At 38.4% G+C, this 22,326-nt stretch overlaps 1 protein-coding gene across 15 annotated transcripts in view; it reads left to right on the top strand.

Moving 5' to 3' along the window:
* LOC112567040 (dystrophin-like) overlaps window positions 1-22,326 on the top strand; it is a 172,543-nt gene that overhangs the window by 83,248 nt on the left and 66,969 nt on the right. For 14 of the 15 annotated variants that reach the window (XR_003099724.1, XM_025243511.1, XM_025243506.1 and 11 more), the window contains 4 exons: window positions 17,100-17,528; window positions 19,183-19,355; window positions 19,764-19,905; window positions 21,684-21,865. Coding sequence is in view for 14 of the 15 variants with exons in the window: in XM_025243511.1 (XP_025099296.1) it covers window positions 17,100-17,528; window positions 19,183-19,355; window positions 19,764-19,905; window positions 21,684-21,865 (926 nt within the window). In the remaining variant the exon portion in view is untranslated. The remainder of the gene's footprint in view (window positions 1-17,099; window positions 17,529-19,182; window positions 19,356-19,763; window positions 19,906-21,683; window positions 21,866-22,326) is intronic. The other variant, XM_025243515.1, reaches the window with a different exon arrangement.

Here is a 22,326-nt window from a genome sequence, read left to right as displayed (position 1 = left end):
CCTGCAGCCATTAGCAAGTGGGACTTGAACAAACAACAAGCCTCACACCCTCAACACTGTGCCAGGCAGTTTCCTGTGGGACCCACAACCTGCTTAGTGCCAGTCTTGTGGGGGTCCCGCCGTGCAGACTATAATCTCGCTAGATGGAGCTTGTCAAAACAAAGTTTCGGCCCACATCAGCAGCACCAGTGGTCGGCGCTGCCAGCCGCCAGCCCAAGTGTAAGCCTGGTATTAACTGGGGACCTCATTTGCCGCCACAAACAAACAAACGCTTCCTTGCTAGCCCCAGGCAAAGAAGAGCCAAGCTAGCAGACAACCATACACTTAGATAAATACTGTGTTCACAACATACAACTATACAATAGGCCTGATAATATTGCGTTCACAACAAACAGGTGCGCAATTAACCAGATAAATGTTGCCTTCACAACAAGCAACTCTACAGTTACCCTGACCAGTGTATCTGAGACTGTTATCGATGTTATTATCAGTGCCATAAACAACAGTAGAATGGCTGTTAACCCTGGTGGAGAGCTGAAGGGGATGCCTCCTGATAACATATACTGTAGATACCTCCATCCTCCAGAAAGGAGGGAAAGAATAATAAGCATTTTGAAATATCAGTTTTCTCAAACTGCCTAACCCAAAACTAAAGTACAAAACTTTGTCAAATTAAATGTTGCATCTCAGTAGAAGATATAATTTTTTTAAATGCAATGATAATTCTACTATTTTCAGTATATACACCATCACCTTGCACAGAAAGAGGTCAGACTCATTATGCCTAATTAACATCTGGTCTCATTGATCTCTTTTAAACTCTAGCCTTGATAGTGTAAGCAAGTTCATACATGTTCATCTCAAATACACCTGTACACTTGCAACTCTTTATTTTGCTGTAGCCTTGTAAGCATGTTTATGCACACTCATTCTCAAATGCACTAAATTAACATACTGTCCCAAAGTTAAGATAGGGTCTTCAAATACACCTAATATAATAATATAATAATACCCTTTTGATGAATATGAAAATTAATTCCATCTTGAAGTCTGTCATTCCAGGGTTAGGAATGCCGACTTAATGTATATGGATGATTTTGCTCTCTGTATCTTGGGAAGATCTCTACCATGGCTTCAAATTGTCTCCTGTGAAGACAGTATGCATTCAAAGAAGCATTCTTGTAAGCTGAGGCGTGTTTCCAAACCCAGCTATCTCCGTCAATGGCATGGTACTCCCAGTGGTCCAGAGAAATTTATAGTGGTTATCTTTGACTATAAATTGTCATTCCTTCCACACATCAAGTCTCTCCGCCTTTCTTGTCCCAAAGCTTTCGAGGTTCTTGGAGTAGTTGGCCGTGCCATCTAGGAAGGGAAGGGTGGACTTCACAATCTAACTTCTTCTGTATCATGGTCTGGTCCACTCGTAGCTCAACATTTATTTAGTTTTATCATCTGTGGTTCTGCTCGAGACTCCCATTTTAAACTTCTGGATTCCATTCACCATCAAGGGCTCTATATGCCAGGGTGCCTTCCACACCCCTCCTGTACAAAGTTTGTGCACAAGTGCCGGCAAATTTCTCCCCTTTCTTCTTATCGCCATGCTTTCTTGTGTCTGTAGCTTAAAAGCTCTTAAAGCTCTGAAAACCCATCCTGTATGTGCTGCCCTGTGTGCCATGCATGTGGGGAAAGCCACAGGGTGCCATAGTAGATCTTACCCAGGTTGAACCTCTTTCTCTCACCCACCTGCTCCTCTTTGGACTATTCCTGTTCCTGAAATCTTTGATCTTACAACTTTTTAAAAAGATGATGTTATTTCAACATTGTTTGTAGGAATTTTCTGTGACTATCCGGGGTCCTTTCTGTACTGACAACTCCAAAGTCCCAATGGCACTACTGTTTTGTTTTGTTTTTTATTTGGAACTTCTTGCCATCTTGCTGTCTTTGCAGCACATTCACTGATCTGCAGAATAAAACAATTTAATTTAATCAGCTTGCCGAGTTGGAAAGGAGAATCCAGGCTTTTCAGAACAAGTGACTGAGGAGGCTGCTTTGGATCTCATACAGAGAACAAAGAACCAACAGCTTTGTACGATACAAGATGGCCACAGTTGTAGGACACCAGGAACCTCTACTTTCAACAGTCATGTGAAGTAAGATGGTCTTTGGTCACGTGACCCAGCACGACACCTGTCGAAGACTGTCCTTAAAGGCACCTTGGAGGGTGGTCAAGGCTTTGGTGGCTAAAGAGAGAACTGGCTTACGAACGTCAAAGACTGGACTTGACCTTTATAGGACCTGCTGACTTTTACCCACAATAGACAAGAGTGGTAGGCCCTGTTAGCTGCCACCTTTATCCATGTGCTCCCCCCAATGACGGGTGCCAGTCAAGGGACAACTGACTGACTCAGCAAATGTGACAGTTTGTTTTTAGCAAGTTTTTTGGTAAACCTTTATTCAAAATATTTCAGCAGCAGTTGTTGTCCCTTTTTAACTCATTTTCTTGATCACTATTGTTCTGCATTTGACTGGTGTGCGACTGCCTCTTCATCTTTTGCTGCTTACAAAGGCATTAAGCAACAGCAAAAAAAAAAAAACCTTTTGCTGTAGCTTGGATAATGTAAGCATGTTTATGCACATTCTTGTAGGCGCCTCACAAGATAAGAGGACTGTTAACCACCACAAGATTGAGCTGTTGCTCACTTGTCCCAAGAAATTTCATCCTTGTCTTTCTCATTTTGTTTACGTAAACAGTTCATCCATTTCTTTTTTAGTTTTGTCCACAGTTGAGGTGTTATTCTTGATCAGGCTTTTTAGCATCATAATTCTCATGTTGATATGTTGCCCTAAAACTTCAAATTTGGCATTTCAATGAATCTTTAGTTTTACTGGCCTACACTTGAAACTCAAGACATTCCTTATACTGGTCATTGCTTTGTGGAGATCAACTTTAAAGTCTGGTGGTGGCAGGAAAAACAATGAGCAGAAGTAATGATAAAAACTCTGAAACCAGCATCCATTATTATTATATTTGTGTTTTTCTTTTTAGTGAAGCATTTTGAGCCTGCCTTTAATTGAGTGAAAAAATGCTATATAAATCAATTTGATTATTATTAATGCAACCAAAATGCTAGTTTTTTTTTTTTTGCCTTCACGCTCTTAAGTATTGTAATTTAGCTGGCATTACTATCTTCTTGACTGACCAAAGAATTAAGAACAATGCTGCTCATCTTAGCTGTAGATGGTGTAGATGTTAGCATACAACATCCACCATTTATTCCCTTAACTCAATAGGGACCAGTCGCAGCAATTAAGCTGTAGCTGCGAAGATGTTCAAGATGTGCAAACTGCATAGGAAGAGTTAACTGGATGGCTGGTACTGACCATGTAGCATATAAACCATCCACATTCATCTGCTATGCTGTTTCTGACACTAACCCTTGGTACCTCTCTGGGCTTACATATATACTCCTGCATGACTGCTCCGTTCCTTTTCTGACTCCAGGCTTCTTTAGGTCTAGACAAAAACGTTTGGGAAAATTCTGTAAATTTGGAACAAACTACCTGTCAGTTGAGAACAATCTACTTGTCAGTTTGAAACATACTACCTGTCAGCCTGTCACTCAGACTCTTTGACCTCCATTAAATCCAAACAAGAAATGTTTAAAATCTGTGATTTCACTCTACCATATCTGGACAATGTGTGTGTGTGGGTGTGCACATAGAGGAGAGTGACAGTTTTATAGGAAGTTGGTGTGTGCATGTAGAGGATTAGTTGGTTTCTCCTATAAGAGAAGTGCTCTGAACATATTTTTCAGAAAAATGTTATATAAATATTTATTATTGATGAGTGGTGGCAAATTCTAAGATGGCTGGTTGAGGTCAGTGGTAAATTTGGCTTAAGAATAGGGCATTTGGTCAAGTACTAGGTTTTCATCTTCAGAGATTTCACATAATTATGTTCATTTGTAATATTCGTACTAGTATGTACATAGTAAATATGTAATACATTGTGTCCATTTGCAGTAGTATGGTCAAGGATTGATTTATCCATTTGCACTGATGGGATCAGGTAGTGGTATGTCGACTTGCACCTGTAGGATCAAGCACTGGGATATTTAGTTGTCATGAACATTTCATCCTTTCTGTTCAGAAAAGTACCCCAGCTGAAGTTCCTCATCACAGCAGGAGAATCAGGAGGTGAGGTAGGGGGGTGGAGTACAAATCTTATCTGCAATGAGGATTTGATACTACATCCATCAACATTTCTCCCAGGCAGTTAAACCATCTGTTTTATTTAACTACGTGGAATGGTGCATGCGGGTCTTGCAGGTTTATAGGCACTTTAGGAAGATCCCTTTACCTCTAGAGGAAGATGCTGCAGGCTGTAGGAGGGTACATGCACCTCCCTCCACTTGCCACTATTCTGAGTCTTTTTCTCCCCTCCCCTATTCTGTCATGGTGAGTTGAGAAGGGTTAGCTGCCCTTTCAAGTGTAGAGCATTGCTGCAAGACATAAGGTATCAATAAGCCAATAAGAATACAAGTTCTAAGCTGTAAGACAAAGTGTCAAGAAGAACATACTTTCTAAGTTCTAAGACTATGCTAATAAGAAAATATCATTTGTATCATTGGGTCCATATGAATAAGTTGCTTCTGATGTTTTTACTGGGTTCATCTTATGGGTGTGGCTAAGTGCAAAAAGTGATATTATAGCTTCATGTTTCTGGAACAAGTGTAAGTGTTTAAAATCCTAACCTGTTTAATCTTTGGTTTAGCTTTGTCTTAGTTTATAGTTAAAAAAATTAATATGTCATTGCAATGTTCTTGACATCTTTTAAGGTCTGTCTATCATCATTTCAGAAATGTGCACGCAAACACACATATACGCAAACACAAGTGCACGCACACACACATGCACAGACAAACCTTAGCTGTGTATGTTGCTGCTTTGCATACTTTTATGTCTAACAGTAAGTCGGATCTATTGAACAGTGGCATTATCTGCCTCTTTGTAATTAGGTACACAAAGATAGAACCAAAAAACCTCATGGTTCAGTTTTTCAGGTTCAGACATTGCTAGTATGACTGAGGCACAAATGACATCGTCCTGTTGAAATTTACTCTTTCCAAATATTTTGTTCAGGCATGGATGAATTTAGTTACAGAAGTTCTGCAATGAGTGATCATGAGCACAGATATTATTTTGCCAAGAAATATTCAGAGAGTGTAGTAAACAGACAGCCTGTATTCAGGAAGAATATGTGATTGTGATTACAGTTTTTTGTCTGACTGTGCCATTGACTAAATAGTCTAATAAATGTAATTGCTAACTAATTATATTTCCATATTAGAAATACTGAGGTAGATTTGGGTGAGACAAAATGAATTTCAAGTAGTGAAAGTGAAAACTTGCATTGTTTACACTTTGCAATAAATCGACTTCTATCCAGGTCGCTGTAATGTGTGCTGTTGTTTCTTATGATTTATTTTTATAGTTTGTCTCTGCTCCTGTGATGCTTTTCCTGTTTCTTTATGCAAGTTTATTCAATTTCTTTTCATACATTTGTATAGAATCCCTGCAACAATGGTTGCTGAGCTAATTTTGGTGCTACAGATCATATATACAAACTGGAATTCCCCCACACTTGAAGTTAGTGATAGTGTCAATGTTCTTACTAAAATTAGTTAAAGCATACAAGTGCTTGGAGTCTGTAAAATATGCTTATAATTAGAAAGCTCTTAGAGGAGACAAAAAAATCTTTCATTTTTCCTAATACACGCTTTTCTGTTTGTGGTTGTGTGCTGAGAGTGCATTAATAACAATAATCATGAACATTTAGTACACGCATACCTTAATTTGATTAAGTTCACGGTATTGACAAAGTGCCTACACACATGCTAAACACACAGGCATCATTGTACATGCACAAACATGATACACCCAAATGAGTTTTTACAAGTCAAAGCCTCATCATTTGCTCATCTGTTGAAAAGCCATGAAAGGATGATGCTAGACATTTGTAGGTCTGAACTGTACACTCAAGTATACAGAAACATCGATAATCATGAATTAACTTTCTTGGTAAGAGTCAACATAGCACTACACGTATCAACAGGTGACAGGAAGTGGTCTGCCATCGGTTTGGGGTGGACTCATGCATGCATAATTCTCCAAAATCCTCCATAATAGGAAGACAATTTATTTATAATTTATTTGTAATAGTTGTTACACAATTGTTCATTGCAAGCATCAACATTAATTATGATAAGAATATCTGAGGGATAAAAATTAAATTATAAAAATTTAGTTGATATGGTTGCTGCCACTGTAGGATAGAAATATTGCTACACAATAAATGTCACATCACAACTGTGCCATGGAAATGATGTAAGGGAGCATATGCCAGGAAGTTTTGCTAATGAACGCTGGCAGTATTTTGTGCAGGAACAAGGTATTGGCAGAAAGAAATGTGCCCAGACCACTTTTTGAAGTCAGACGGTAGCATTATATATGAGCTAAAACAAGGCTACCTTCACTTGCCAAATGGAAGAAAATATTGCAAATGGTTCTATTCACTTGGCAGTGTTATGGATCAGCTAAAACAAGATTGCCTTTACTTGCCAAGTGGAATAAACTATTGCCAGTAGTTCTGTCTATAAGGCTTATAATCTTCTTGCCTCTCCCTCCCTCACTATTAACACTTTCCATATTTTTGTTGCCATAAACAATGATTGGTGAGGGAATCTCTCATAATGAAAGTTACGGAGAGTGGATTAGGGTTGTCACCACATACACTTCCCATCTTGGCTGAGGGTCATAGCCCCTTCCGTTTGCTTCAGTGTTGCATCACTTTCAGTTACTTGGAACTCTTGGGTGTTATGCTTTCTCCCGTTTTCTTCAACATTTTTTGTTCTCATACCCAAGTAATTATATAGTTAGTTATGTTAATGTGTTGTACTGAATTTTTAGACCAGATTAAATTGTTACCCAGTTGGATACCATCACTCTCATGCATACTGTACCAGTCTCAGGGTGCAGGTGCTGGTTGTACTTCACATGTTCACATCTCAAAATGAATTGTTCTCAAATGGCAGATAATACCTCTGCAGTTCTTACTTTAAATTTAAAAATTATGCATAAGAGATAAATTGAAAAGTGAAATATTTTGTACAAAATAAAAAATTATTTTTACTTTGAAAGTAAATGGCTTAGAATGATTAGCCAATCAAAATGCACTGAAGAGTACTATCCTGTTGTTTTTGAGAAAAAAACAAACTAGAAAATGTGTGATGCTAAGTAAAAGCCAATAAGAACTTATGTCTTCACAGTGGCATTGAATAAAACTACTTCTAAGCAATGGTTCTACAAGAGACCAATAGAGGTCATGACAGGGGAAAAAATATGCACATTGTATTTGGTGTTAGTATTTGCACACATACAAGGGTGATAATGTTAATGATGAAAAAATGCATTCTTCTGAGTCGTTTCCCTGCAGGAATACAAGAATTTTACAAAGTCCAAAGCCTCTTTTTCAGGTTGATGTGGACTGTCAGTGGTGGTGTTGGTTGTGGTGTTTCCAATGCAAATTGCAGAGAAATGTAGCCATAGCTCAAGCAAAATATGAATGATTATGCCTACAACTTACTGATCATGCCAACATGAACTGATATAGTCACTTAAATGGAGGAGTTTGTGAAGCAGACGATAAAGGTTACCTAAAAACTTCCTGTATTTTTCATTACTATTTATATCTTCAAGCTGCTTACAATAAAGCTGTACCTGTTGTTCTCATAATGAGAAGCAGCTAAATTTGCTAACCTTTTGCTTGCAATGCAATGCTTCAGAACTAAACAAGCTAAGCCTTCCCAGCTGTTCAGAACCTCTGCTGACGTCTTTGCCCTCTATCTCTTCTATCTCTCATGCCTCTACATCTTTCACCACTCATTGCAGTCTTGCCAGATATACTTCAGCATTTGATGTTCGCTTGTGTAGATGACAGTTTTGATGTTTAGTCATGTAGATGACAGTTACTGCTACATGGTTAACTTGATCTTAGCTCTGTCATTTGCTTGTAGACAGAAGTCACTACACAGTCATCTGATTAGATCCACAAACTGCTATTCAAATCCTTGGTTAGCTTTATATTTTTCCTTGCAGAATATTGTAGATGACACATCGGCATGTGTAATCTACCATCTTGTCTTGTGGACTAATAAATTTGTATTGCCTTTACCACACACACAAAATCATACCTGTCATCTCACTGAAGTGTTTTTTTAAATTCACAGAATATTTCTGTTCACAGGAAATGCTCCAAACCATGGGTATTAACTAGGACACAGGCCATGTAAGGAGTACTTTCTGTGGAAGCAGAAATAGCTGCCCACATGTCAGATACAATGTCTAGACTATACAAAAACTAAATATGAAGGGACAGCTAGGCAACACCCACTCCATATAAGGGGACAACTATAGACTGTTCATTGTCGGCTACAAGGAGAGAACTATAAAATATCCACTGTCAAAAACAAGGGGACAATTATACATCCACTGTCAAAGTTAGGCCACTACAGTGTTGTCAGTTACATTGAGGAAGTAATTATTTTATTACTGTGCAGCCTTGTATGTCAGATTCCATAAAGAGGGCATTGTCTCTTTTACATTGCCTTTGTCAGGTTGAATGTCACCAATATGCAACACTAATTATACCATAAGCAATTATACATGTCTGTGTTTGAGCTAGGACCATGCAGTCTTCCAGTTTTATCTACATAGGCTTCATGCTTTGTTGCAATTTTTTTTTTTTTTGCTACTTGTTTAGTTTTTGGATCTCTTTCTTAGCTACATTCCCGATGAGAAGTGTGGTTATTGTGTCTTTTGCTCAATGGATTTTTCTCAACTACTTTATGATCACTCCTTGATTAACAAGGTTTCCTTGGGTCCAGAATTGTCAGCCCTTGTGTACCAGCGAATATTATGTGTTGTTTTTCATAAGGACTTTGAGTGTTCCTTGATTATCTACACTTTTTATTTTGGAAGGATGCAGAAACAAATACCACGTTCAGAAACTAATTCAGTGCAGTGTGGATTATCAGATACAAAATTGGACAATAAAATACCACCTTGTTTAAATGCTAACCCTAACCTTGTTTAGAAACAGAAAGTTACCACTTTATTCACTAATTTTAACACTGATTCTGCCACTGTAAAACACAGCATATGGCAGCTACAGATAATCAGTCTGAAAGTCTTTTACTCAAACTAAAATAATATAGATGGTTATTAGCAATGATCAGAAAGACTGCATTGCTGAGATTATAATGTTTGAAGCAAGAAGGACAAGGGCGATAACTACTTGGAGAAAACTTCTGTAGCAAAGCAGTGAGCACCATGAGGATATCTGTAGGAGTGTTAACATTTTATTTGTGGTAGTTTGTTTCTCGGTGCCCCAGAGCTCAGGTGTGAGGCCAGGTAATGGCGCCGCCAACGTAACCAGCCTGGTACCTGGTACGCAGGCCGTGCTGCGAGGGCAAGCACCTGCAGCATGCTGGCAGCCCCCTTCCACCCCCAAAATTCTCTTCTTGTAGTAGATGAGTGCTGCCTACCCTTGTTGAGCAGTGCCTTCTCCCTTTTCGTCTGGCCATTTGTTGGGCTGGCAGGATGGCCAGTCATGTGTGACTGAAGAGATCGACCTGGTGACCTTTGGCTTGCTGTCACCTTAGCAGTCCTGTTGGTGTTACTCTCAAGCCAAGGAGTGCAGCATGATGCACACTTGATTTGGAGTACGGTAATCTGCTGCTGCCACTTGGTGTGTGACAAATGTTGCTGTGAGATGGCAGGAAGTTCTCAGAACATCACATTCCTTGCAGCTCAGTGATAGTTCTTTTTACCAAACCCTAAAGTTGGAATGGATAATGAAACCGGCATAAAACATCAGTTTTGCCTTTTACTACCACTTTCGTGAAAACAGTTTGTACACAAAAGAAAAAGGTTTGAGACGGAAATGGGCCTGTTGGTGTTGCCTACACTGCCTGCCTAGATGTGTCAAGGCTGTTAGAGTGCTGTGCCCCTGCCCAGCAGTGTTACAACAGTTTGCCTCTACGCCATGAGTGCACTCACCATTCCATTGTAGAGCAATGTCATTATTACCTTTTATGGACTTTGTGTCCACCCAGAGCTGTGAGACATCAGTTATGTATGTTGTGCCATGCTATTGTAGAGTCACTGTAGTTTGATATCTTTTTTTTTTTCTTGCAGTGAGCTTTAACATTCTAGCTAACTCATTCTGAGGAAAATGATGTAGGTTGTATTTAGCATGATGAAATGGTCTTGACCTGTGAGTTTAGTGTCAGCCAATTAAGTGGGATACTGTGATAAAGTCAGTTAAACTTGACACTGTTTTAGTGACGGGGTATGTGTAGACATGACAAAATCATCCACCATTGGTAGTCGGCACAGTAACATAACTTTTAATGGGGCTTGTAACTATGGAGTGGGTAAGATTTGGTTTGATTAAGGTCATTTGCAGACTAGACATTGTTTGGTGATGAGAAGCTTATATTGTCAGGTCTTTAACCAGTTCCCCTGTATCAGGCAGCCTTCTTCTTAGCTTCTACTCATTATGATATAGTAAAAGTTGGTGACTTGGTGTTTAACATTACATTTAATTTATCAAGTTGTAGTGTGTCAAACCTCTATTGCTTACATGGTGTTAAACAATTGCATCAAGTTGTGACTTAGCTTCTGTTGCTGACACTTATGTCAAACTGTAACTCAGTAGGAGACTCATTGCCCAGAAGTCTGGAACTTAGAGGACACATTGCATCTATGGATTTATATTAATACACACATAAAAATGATGTAAAGAAGAAAGACTTACTAAATGTAGTATTAGTAGGATGACCTGGTATTGGGCAGTTTGTAAAGTCAAGGTAACTCCAAGCTCTTTTCCTAGCTAAGGTGATAGAGACCATATTTTTCTTGGGGCTAGTTTTGTGAGAGGAGGGAGGTGTTCATCTTTTCCCCACTGCCTTACCTTCCCCAACCCTCTAATGACTCACTCAATAGCTGGGTGGAATGGGGCCTTGCCACAGTGGTTTTAAACCAGAGTGGGGTGCCCTTGGGTTCAGATGTCAGTACTTTTACCTCTTAGCTATCATTGTGCTGGAGGCAATTTACACTTCATGCTCTTCCAGACTGACCAGAGACTTTTGAAGCATTGCATTAAGGGGATATCACACCATGCATATAACTGAATGAAGGTGACATCACACCACGCATATTACTGTGCTCGCTGTGTTGCCAACAGCATTCCAGCATTTCGGTGATGCTGCTTTACATTTGACTTTCAGTAAGAAAATTCATAGAAAATTCAGTTTCCTGTCATAGATTTGAGTAACATCAGACTAGAATAATTTGAAACATATCAGTCAGCAAGATGACATTCGTCTTACCAAAACAGTGTAGTACTTGGTCATCTATGCAAGACATTTCTGACAACAATGATAACGGACTTAATGCATCCCCATTCTTGTGTTTTGTCTTTTTTAACCACTTGTTTTAATACATTCATTATTACCGTGGCATAACCAGGATTGTATGAGAAGCTGCTCATAACTATATTTGAATTGTTTTGTGTAGGCAGTGGTGGAGTGTAGTGTTTGATATAGTTAGGTCTGAAAGAGTGGCTGTTATAGAGGGTAAGTGACAGGAAGGCTTTCTGTAGGCAGTGGTGAAGTATACCATTCAGAGTGTAACTGACAGGGAAGGCCAGGCTGAGTGACTGACATTAATGATGTCCCAGAAGCAGAAAAGGGAATTGAAAAGACTACAATGATGATATCATAGTGGTCAAAAAAGCTAGCGAGCTAAGTGACTTATAGGATAGTGGGAGATGATGATATCCCAGTTGCAGTAAAGGGTTCCTTGGCAGAGTGAATGATTGTTATTTCTGAGAATGGCACAACAGTTTCTATGGATGGAGTGACACTACTGACGTCTCAAAGGCAAAGTGATGTCAGAATGGCAAGAGAAGCACTGTAGACTGTGACACTACTGACTTCATGATGGCAAGAAAGACACTGCAGGCAGAGTGGCAGTACTATCTGTTGTCAGAATGTTAGAAGCCCTGAAGGCAGAGTGAATAATACTGCTGAAATGTGCAATGGCCAGAGAGGGCCCACAGGCCAAGTAAATGACATTATTGATGTCACAGTGACAGAGGATGATATACAAGCTAAGTGGCAGACACTGTTGAGGTGGCAATGGCAGAAGAGGTGCTTCAAGTGCTTATGGTCCTAACAGCACTCATGTCTTTAGCCTTCCTATGTTTTATTGCTGTCATCATCAGCTTTGGAATTTGGCTCTTAAAACATGTAGGTACACCATAGCAATACAAACTTGAAATATTTAAGTGCCTTTTGAATATATTTAGCTTATACCAATTTTATTTAAGCACAACCTTGAGGGATAATAAGGTAAATGTAATCCCTTTAACTTGTAGTTGTTTAATTGTAAAGACCACACTTATCTCTCCTTTTAGTTGTGACGACGTTTCTTATCTCTCCTTGTAGTTGCTGGGAAGACCGCACCGATCTGTTTTTAATATGGGACATATCTCATGTCCAGTGCAGCCCTCGGGCAAGAAAAAGCTTGGGCACCACTATTCTAGGTGTTTAGCTGTGAAGAAGTTAGTAACGTCAGATTCACATTTAAACTGCTGGTTATAGCTATTTTCATGCAGAAAGCGTGGTTATGATTAGAAATTTCTAACCCTCTTATCACAGTCATTATATTCATGGTCTAATGGAGATACATGGAGTTGTTTTCAGAACTTCTTTAGTTCGCATGGATGTAATTGTATATATCCCCCCATGTTTCATGTCCCTGACACTTTTGTAAAAACAACTATGATAGTCTTTGATACACATATGGTACACACTTGTCTAAGATGCAATAACAATGTTTAGTCCATACCTGCATGAAAGAGTTAATGAATATTCATATACTGTGTACAATTAAGATCTTAAAGAAACATCAACACTCTGGCCTGCTGGGTGATGAGAAGAGAGGAGTCTTCAGAAATCTTTGAGGTAGTGTTCATGTGCTGGTTTGGTTCGACACTGGAGGTAGTGTTCATTTGCTGATTTGGTACAAAGGTTGTGCTAACAGGCTGATTTTGTTAAGAAAAAAGTATATGAGTATGAGAGCAAATTGAAGAAATAGAAATATTAGTCACAAATCACTGACTGCTATTTTAATCACCTGCAGTCATATATCACATTCATGGCATATTGATAACATTCGACAACTGCATTTCTGAGTCTGCATTAGAACTGTGTTGAGAAGAGTAGAAATTTGAATAAACCCTGGAAAATAGACCTGTCTGATTGTCTTGCTATGGTTCAGGTTTTTGAATAACTTATGTTATTGCTTGTTTATATACGGAGAACTGGACACAAGTAAAATTACTTGCCATCATCCACAGATCACAGGGTATCTCTTTTGTCATAGTGTACTTCTTTTTTATACTTCCTTTTTTAGAGCACACTTCCTTAGTTTTAGAATACTTCCACTTCTTTGCTATTGTATCTCTTTTATTACAGTGCACTTCTTTGTTAATAATCATAATATATTTATTTATATAGCACTTTTCCACACCATTAAAGGTGGGCTCAAGGCGCTTTACTAAAAAGAAAAGCACACAAACATAATAAAATGGATTCTGGTCTCAAAAACAATGACTGAAAAATAGCCAAATTCTAGGAGTAAGATCATCAGGTTAGTTTTACAATCACTGAGAAATAGCGAAATAGCAGATTCTGTTCAAGAATTTCTGGACAAATACTGGAGGCAACCATCAGCATGTCGGGGTGTTACAGTGTATTTCCTTGGTAATAGTCCATTTCTTTGTCGTAGTACATTGCTTTTGTAGTGGCACACTTCCTTTGTAATTGTGCACTTCTTTTAGTATAGTATATTTCTTTGTTAAAGTATACTATTTTGTAATATTGCACCTCCTCCCTTCTTATTAGGCACTTATTTGTTTTAGTGTACTTTTTCTTAGTATACTTCACTTGCGATAGAACACGTCTTTGTTATAATGCACTACCTTTGCAACAGCACACCTTCAGTATAGTGCACTTCTGTTGTTATAGTGTACTTCCTTTGTTATAGTGCACTTCTGTTGTTATAGTGTACTTCCTTTGTTATAGTGCACTTCTGTTGTTATAATGCACTTTCTTTGTTATAGTGCACTTCTGTTGTTATAGTGTACTTCCTTTGTTATAGTGCACTTCTGTTGTTATAGTGTACTTCCTTTGTTATAGTGCACTTCTGTTGTTATAATGCACTTTCTTTGTTATAGTGCACTTCTGTTGTTATAGTGTACTTCCTTTGTTATAGTGCACTTCTGTTGTTATAGTGTACTTCCTTTGTTATAGTGCACTTCTGTTGTTATAGTGTACTTCCTTTGTTATAGTGCACTTCTGTTGTTATAGTGTACTTCCTTTGTTATAGTGCACTTCTGTTGTTATAATGCACTTCTGTTGTTATAATTCACTTTCTTTGTTATAGTGCGCTTGTGTGGTGTAACAAAATGCATTTGATGCCTTCTCTGAAAAGGCCATGTGTGTGAGAGAAAGAACAGCAGTACTTTACAGCCATCCCCTGTCAGTTATATTCTCCATTTATGACCTTGTAATTTGAAGCACAGAGTGTCTGGCCACATGCTGGGATTCCATGCTATACAAGCATTCTTCTTCTTACTATTATTACCTTGTAGTATATTAAAATATAATCTGTGTAGAGCATCAGTCTCTACCTTCTTCAAGAAATGCTCTGAGAAGTGTTTCAGTCTGTTCTTGTTGCTTCATCAAGGTTTGCTGTAGGGAGTGTTCAATCTGTACCTCCTACAACCTTAGCTGCATAATGTGCTTCATTGTTTTTCCCTTTTGACTCTGGCATTTCACAGTGTTCCTGAAGGTGTCAGGGTGCTTTGTTGTTGTTCCTCTTTGTACAGAGCCTTGAGCTGTGTGTGGCATTTCAGTATCACCATTGTTTTTCAGCACTCGCAGTGAAGGCTTGAACTGGAAGTGTGCAGAATATCTGACAAACTGCGGAGGTTTTTTTATGCGTTAACTGAAAAACAGAGGGAGGCAGAAGTGCTGATGGTGAAGGTAGAACAAGGGAGGCCATTTGATGATTTGTAGGTCATACAGCACCACTTGTTTTTTCTTAGTGGGCTCTAAAAGGAAAGTTGGTGCCATCAGAAAGACCGATGAGACAGTTATGTTTATCTTCCATCTTTACTGCTATCATTTGTGTGCTAAACATGCTCCACTTCAACCCTGCCTTTCAATTCCCCCCTCTTGGTTATAACTGCAAAGCAAGGAATGGAATCCTTGATTCCCGAGGATATAAGGGTGTCCCCATTTTATTGAGGCAGGAAGGTAGTGAAAAGGAACAGGTACAGTAAAGTGTCTAAAATTCACTAAAATAAATGGGTGAATTAAATCAACCGCCCATCATATTATGCATCTGACATTTGCCATCTTTCAAAAATTGTCTTATTATTGAAGTGTGGAGGAAAGGCATGGAGATCCAGCATATAGTTATGGATGAAAGGTATTTTTATGGATAAGGTTATGGCTGATATTCACTACATGTGAAGACAAACATTCATGTAGTTTGTGCAAGTGGGAGGGTACTAAATGATGATACGGGCTTCACTGTTTTTAAAGAAATAGACTTAGGTATGATTAAAAGATGCGTGTCTCACTGTATTTTACTATGAATGAAAGATAAATGTTACTGGAGTAAGATTCATCATTATGTAAGTGCAGCAAAGGTATTGCATGATTACAAGGGTTATATTTCTCTCCTTTTCCTTTCTCCCTATATTCTCCAAATGTGATGGCATTGAAGTGCTGTACTTCTGTCACCACTTTCATTTAAATGCATATATGATTCTAAGCCCATGCATGCACAAGACGATACTTCTACAATTTTGTGACAGCATAAATGTACAAAATAATTATATCAAAATTGTTTAGGGAAAAGTAGAAACCACAGTTTATAAAAAGTATTTTAAATTAACTAGATCTAAAATAGCAGGATGTTACAGAGCATGTGAAAATAAACTTTAGAAAAGTATTCTGTTTTCATTAAACATACATTAGTTCTGAGCATGGTTCATTGATATGTGTGTTTGACCTCATCTGATTACATATTTAGGAGCATACAAAGGAGAAGATCAGACTGTTAGGAGCATATATAGGAGAAAACCAGACAGTATTAGAGATAAGCATGAGTTTAAAACATGAAAAAATGTGTAAAATAATTACTTGCTGTTCAAGTATTTGTGTGTGTGTGTGGATGCTTAAACATTGTGTGTATTTTAACCATGATTGAAGTGAAGATTCTAGAGCAGGGGTGGGCAGAATACGGCCCTTGGGCTGGGTCATCTTTGAACTGGCCCATCTGTCAAAATGTAAAGTGCACTTGTTTTCATTTTTTTTAAAATTCTGTCCAGGTTAATTTCATTGAAATCTAATTTATTAAGTACAACAGTGTTAGAAATCGGCAGTCCATAACATTCTAATGCAGACACAAAGAGCAAAGATGACAAATAACACAGCTGAAAAGCTGCTTTAAAGTTTTAGTGTGAGCACATTCAAACAGCTTCACTTTACACAATAAATTCAGTAAGTGAAGGCCTCTTACGTACTCATTTGTTGTCCATTCCATAACACTTTGCCTTTATTTGTAACTCTTTCTTAACCTATTTTTATGCCAAACATTCAGAAAAAATTTGGAGCAAAGCATTAGCAAAATATTATATAGGCATCTGTTTTGACCTCCTTATAATCATTAGTTCTTGGAAAAAAACCTGGATTATAGATTGACAAGTGATGAGTAGTCATGCTAGTAAATATCCAGTAGTCATTCATGAAGAATTACCATGTAATTTATCAGTTGATTTAGTTTTCAATGGATTGATAGGCATTAGAATGACTATTTAGATTTGTCAATAGATTTTTTTTAGCATGTTGAGAGGCACTGTAATGACCATGGTGATTGATTTTTCAATGGATTGCCAGGCATTTGAAGAAGAAGTCAGGCGAAGAAAAGATGACTGGCACTCACTGCAGCAGCGTGGCCTGGCCCTCTCGGAGCGTGGTGCCACACCTGTGACAGAAACAGAACTGCAGCACCTGAAGCAGCGATGGCTGGACATTAGCTCTCAGCTGGCACAGTACAAGTCATCGCCTATTGCTCACACACAACCTGTCCAGTCCAATGTTGATCGTCTGGTAGCAGACACAGATGGCACAGTCACACGCACAACCTTCAACATCGTCTCAACAAGCATTTCTCAAACTACTTCAGCTCTCAAGTCTCCAGCTCAGTTCCTTCAGGAAATTCTGCAGCTTCTGAATAAAGTTCAAGATTTGTTGAGTCAAATGGCATCATTGGAATTAGGCAGAGAGGACTTGTCACAGCTGGAATCATGGGAGACAAGGCTGAAGGTTTGTACAAGTAAATGCCTAGTTACTGGAAAAAAAGCATTATGCAACTTGTTGAATAATATCTTTTTAAACACTAATAAGTTTACAGCGTTTTAATGTTGTTTTCTGTCCTAAAAAGCATGTCTATGAATGACATAATATGCAGAAGAATGTGCAGGCAGGCATTTGTTACTGGGCATGAAGCAATTATTATTAAAGCTTAAATCACAGTATTTTAAGTAAAGCTGCTGATGTTTCTGCCACCACCTGAAGGACCATATTAGATGATCCTACTTTTCCATTTAAGACATGGACCACTTCCAATGCATGCAGATGGAAAGGTGGGGAGGAACTATGTAGAAAAACAAAAACTAAAGATGTATCTTACAATTCATGCGAGAGAAAGGCCTGTGATGAAGGGATAAAACTCTGAGTTAACCTTTTCATAGTGGTATAAGTTTCTCTTGCCTTAGTTGCTGACACAACATAAAATTCAACCAACCAACCAACCACTGGTCTTCAGAACAGAACATCACTTCTCCTTATCTGTTGTGCAAACTCTTCTTATTCACCAGTCTGAGCACCCTCTTGTGGTCTAGTTCCATATCCTTTATTTTTACAGTCACTGATACCATAGATGGTAAGACTGTCTTTGTGGCATGTGTTTAATCTCTGCGGCTGTGCCATTCTGATGCTTGAGGTCAGAATAAGCTGCGTGCCCTCTTTTCCTGACTTTCTACATTTCTTGGCCATCGTCTTCAGTGAGAGGATGTTGTTGTTTGCAGACTTTATGTAAATCACACATGTGCTATGTATTCCTATCTTTTACAAGGTGAATTCCCACCAGTTTGTCCTTTGTGTCCATGATACTTTACTGTTATACATGTTTTAAGGACTTGTCACAGCATCCACAGTATTTGCCAGCAGTTGCTTTTTTTTTTTTTTAGCTAGACTATTGTTCTCTTTGTTCAAGTCCACTCAGCCAGCAGCTTTTTTTTCATTTTTAAAAGCCATAAAAGTATACTTTTATATACTTTTATAACAGATTTGAAGTTAAAACTTAATTCATAGCCTCTATTTTAATATAAGCCTTTTTGAAAGTTACTGGAGATCTTTTAACCTTAACTACTTTCCCTTTTAAATCATTTCTATTCTCCTTTTTCTTGGTTTGTGTTAGTTCATATTGCTTATTTAGTTGTTTGTTAGTTCATTTGTTTATTATTTAGTTCTTTTATTAGTATATTATGTTTTCATTGTTATACGATTTGATACTTTTTCATCGTGGTACAACCTTCATTACTGGCAAAGCATAAAACATCTCCAACCAACCAACCCAGAAACAGCAAAGTCCAATTCAAATGGGGGGTATGTGTATGGCTAGTAGAACCATTGGCTGCAGCCTGCCCTCTGCAGGCATAATTTATGCCCACTGCAGTTAGTGCAAGGCTTGTAAGGCATATACAGCCAGTTGGGATCTTAGCCACTATCTGCTGGAATTCGATTTACCAGCTCAGGTAGTGAGTACATCAGCCTAGGTAAATGTATTTCATTAATTCAAGACCTGGTCTTTAGCTATAACTAGTTCATGACATTAGTCTTCCTTTTACAATTCTAGGACTTTGTAAAATCCAGGGCTGGTTCTTTATCATTCTTTTTGGGGTAACTTTGGTTGCAGGCAGCAGAGGGCGAAATAGCTAATTTACTGCCCCTGGTACAAGGACTAGAAAATCAGAAAGAGGAAATGATTCATCAGAGCTCACCAGAGGAGGCTGTTCAGGTTGGCAACTTGATGTCGCAGCTGTGCTCACAATGGCAAGAACTAAACAGGCATTACAAAGATAGAAGACGGTGAGTGAGATGCCAGTTTTACGGTTCACTTGACTGTCTTTTTTTGTCTTTCTTCACCAGACCCAGTCCCTTTTTACAATCCTGCCATCTATTTGGTGCTTTGCTGAAGTGTTTTCTCATAATTACCCATATTAGGCCTATACCAGGTCACATACCATGCCTTCAACACACCCAACCACTTAAAGTTCACCTTGCACTCAACTATAGGACTTAAATATTTACTTTTTTTTTAAATAGTAATTACAAGAAAGATTTGCAAAGTTTAATTGAGCTGAAAATAAGCTTAGTTCCATGAGGAAATGAACAGATTATGTCTGTATGCTGTAAAAAAGATTGTGACTGATGTGTAAGGCTTGTAATCCTAGTACTGACCTCAAAGCGTGTGTGTGTGTGTGTGGATTTGACTAGATACTGGAACAAGGTTTCTGACCAGTGGCGCTCCCTGCAAGCAGATGTGAAGGAACTGAATCTCTGGCTGGACCAAGCTGAAGCCAAACTAAAAACTGACAAAGGCAGTAGTGACCTCAAGAGTCAGGAGGCTATGTTGGCAGTGAGTAGCTATCATATACTTAGAATGCTGACATTTTTTCAGATGATAGAACAACCTCACCACTCAGTCTTGCAATAGTTACATGTTCTTTCTTTCAACACTATGTAAACAGGGTTTTCAACTAGTATTCAAACAATTAAATAAATAGGTAAACACTAATGAACTAAATCGCAGGGGAGGCCATCCAGGGTAATCAACACTCTCATTAAAACAATCCCTCTCAAACAAACTCAAATCAATTCAGTCTCATAATCAAATGAGTATTCTATATGCCACTGTCATTATCTCTCTTGTCCTCACAACATTATTATCTTATTATCAAGGGAAGCTCGTGTCACTCAAATAATATCCAACGAAATAACACTTTTCCAGAAATATATGAGTCTTTCTCAGGGGTGTGATACTTCTCACTATCTAGGTTGAATACACTGGTTTGGCAATGATATTACAGCAATGGTTTATCCTGGGAGCGAGAAATTCTTTTTTTTTCCACAAATATGTAACAGTCACTGCTCCCTTTCAGCGGATGTGGCACAACTTGTTGAAATTCTTTGTGACCTGGCTTTACCATCCAATTTAGGGCTTTAGTATTTTAGGTTCTGATTTAATGTTAGTCTTTTAGGCCACAACACCCTTTTAAACATGTTAGTTTACCCTTTTATGTTATTATTTTTTGCTGGATTCTATTGTTAGTGGTTTAGTTATTGTATATTATTGTTTAGGTATTCGTTCCATGGACACTTTTGTCAATCAGAGAGAGAATTTGATAGTTTTCATATAGCAGCTAAGTAGGAGTGGTACCGTCCAAGTTTCCCATATATCGTATCTGATGGAGTATGGATAAAAACATTCAAAAGCTTCTTACACGCGAAAAGATGTACCTTTTGAACAGGGCTATTATCATGGAGAAATTCCCATACTTCGGATGCATATAGATGAGTTGGTTGTACTACAGCATCAAATACCTTAAAAAACTTCTGTCTACTCATGTCTATATTTTTTATGACTCTTTATCAGAGGTGGCACTTTTCCCTTTGACCACTTTGCCGTGATATAGCCTTAGTTGCTGGCTTGGCGTAAAACACCAATCCCCTCCCTTTGACCGCTACCTGCTTAGCCCCTCGAGATGAGCTCATGGTTGTCATAAAAGTAAAACTGAAGTATGCATAGCTGTTGACTATTTCCAAGACCATTGTTCCTAAAGACCACTTTTCCTGTCTTTCCCCAAATCCCCCTTTCCTAAAGACCACTACCTTAGTTTTTCTACAGTTGATTTCTAATCCAAGCTTCTGACATGAGTTAGCGAGGCAGTTTATCTAGTTTTGGAGTCCACCTGGTTTGCTTGATAGAAGCACCAAATTGTCTGCAAACATAAGAATGAACAGTTCAACTAGGCCAGGGCAAAGCCAAATACCGTGTCTACCTTTGACAGACAGCATATCGGCTATTTCATTCATGATGTGAATGAGAGAGAGACTGGGTATGTGTGGGGATGAGAGAGAGACTGTGTGGGTGTGTGGGTGCTAATGTTCTGTATTGTTTAACAGACACAATGTTCTGTATTGTTTAACACAATGTTCTGTATTTTGTAACAGAAATTAATGGGAAATACTTCTGTATTTGTGTATCAGTCCTACATTAATGGTAAATAGGCTAGTTCTGTATTGTGGGTTAGTCTAACATTAATGGTATAGTCTATGCATGCAGCATTGTGAAAGCAAATATGAAGACAAATCATGAGGATTCTAGAGATAACTAAAGCATGAAGGATGTTGCAGAATGTGGAAGCAGGCTTGCGTGTACACCAGAGCACCTACAACAACATCAATACTGTTGGCAAGGACCTCCAGCATGTAGCAGGTGCTACCACACAGCCATTATATCACAGCCTACAGGATATCAACCACCGGTGGAAGGCCTTGTGGTCAGAGGTTATAGAGAGACAGAAGTGCATTAAAAGGTAATGATCACATTGAAGAGACTAGGCTTTATCCAATCCTGTAAAGAGCTCACCAAAGGTTACATGCTGCCTCCCTCATTGGTAGTTATTTTTAAGAGCCAGATCCCACATTTACACTTTATCTCATTCATCTTAATCATAATTCGGTTGATGGCCAGACTACATGCTGTTAATGAACTGCTATTGTTAGCTTTCCTTATAGTGTTCATTCTAGTAATCAGCCAGACAGAATAAACTGATGCTTGTTCTTTTCTGTCTTCTTGAGCATGCATAGTTTAATTGACACAGTATACCTGAGAAAATTAATTTGTACTCTATGTTAGAAGCATCCTTCTGTTGGAAGTCTGTTCTCAAAAGAAGCCTCTTCTATTGTCGCTAAAATAATTTATTTTGTGAAATAATCTTGGTTATGATCTGTTGCAATGAACTGGTTTTCATGGGGTGAAAAGTGTGCAAGCCAT

The sequence above is a fragment of the Pomacea canaliculata genome, linkage group LG6 (assembly GCF_003073045.1).
Source record: "Pomacea canaliculata isolate SZHN2017 linkage group LG6, ASM307304v1, whole genome shotgun sequence".
Classification (NCBI taxonomy): Eukaryota; Metazoa; Mollusca; class Gastropoda; order Architaenioglossa; family Ampullariidae; genus Pomacea; species Pomacea canaliculata.
This window is presented reverse-complemented; position numbering and strand designations above follow the sequence as displayed.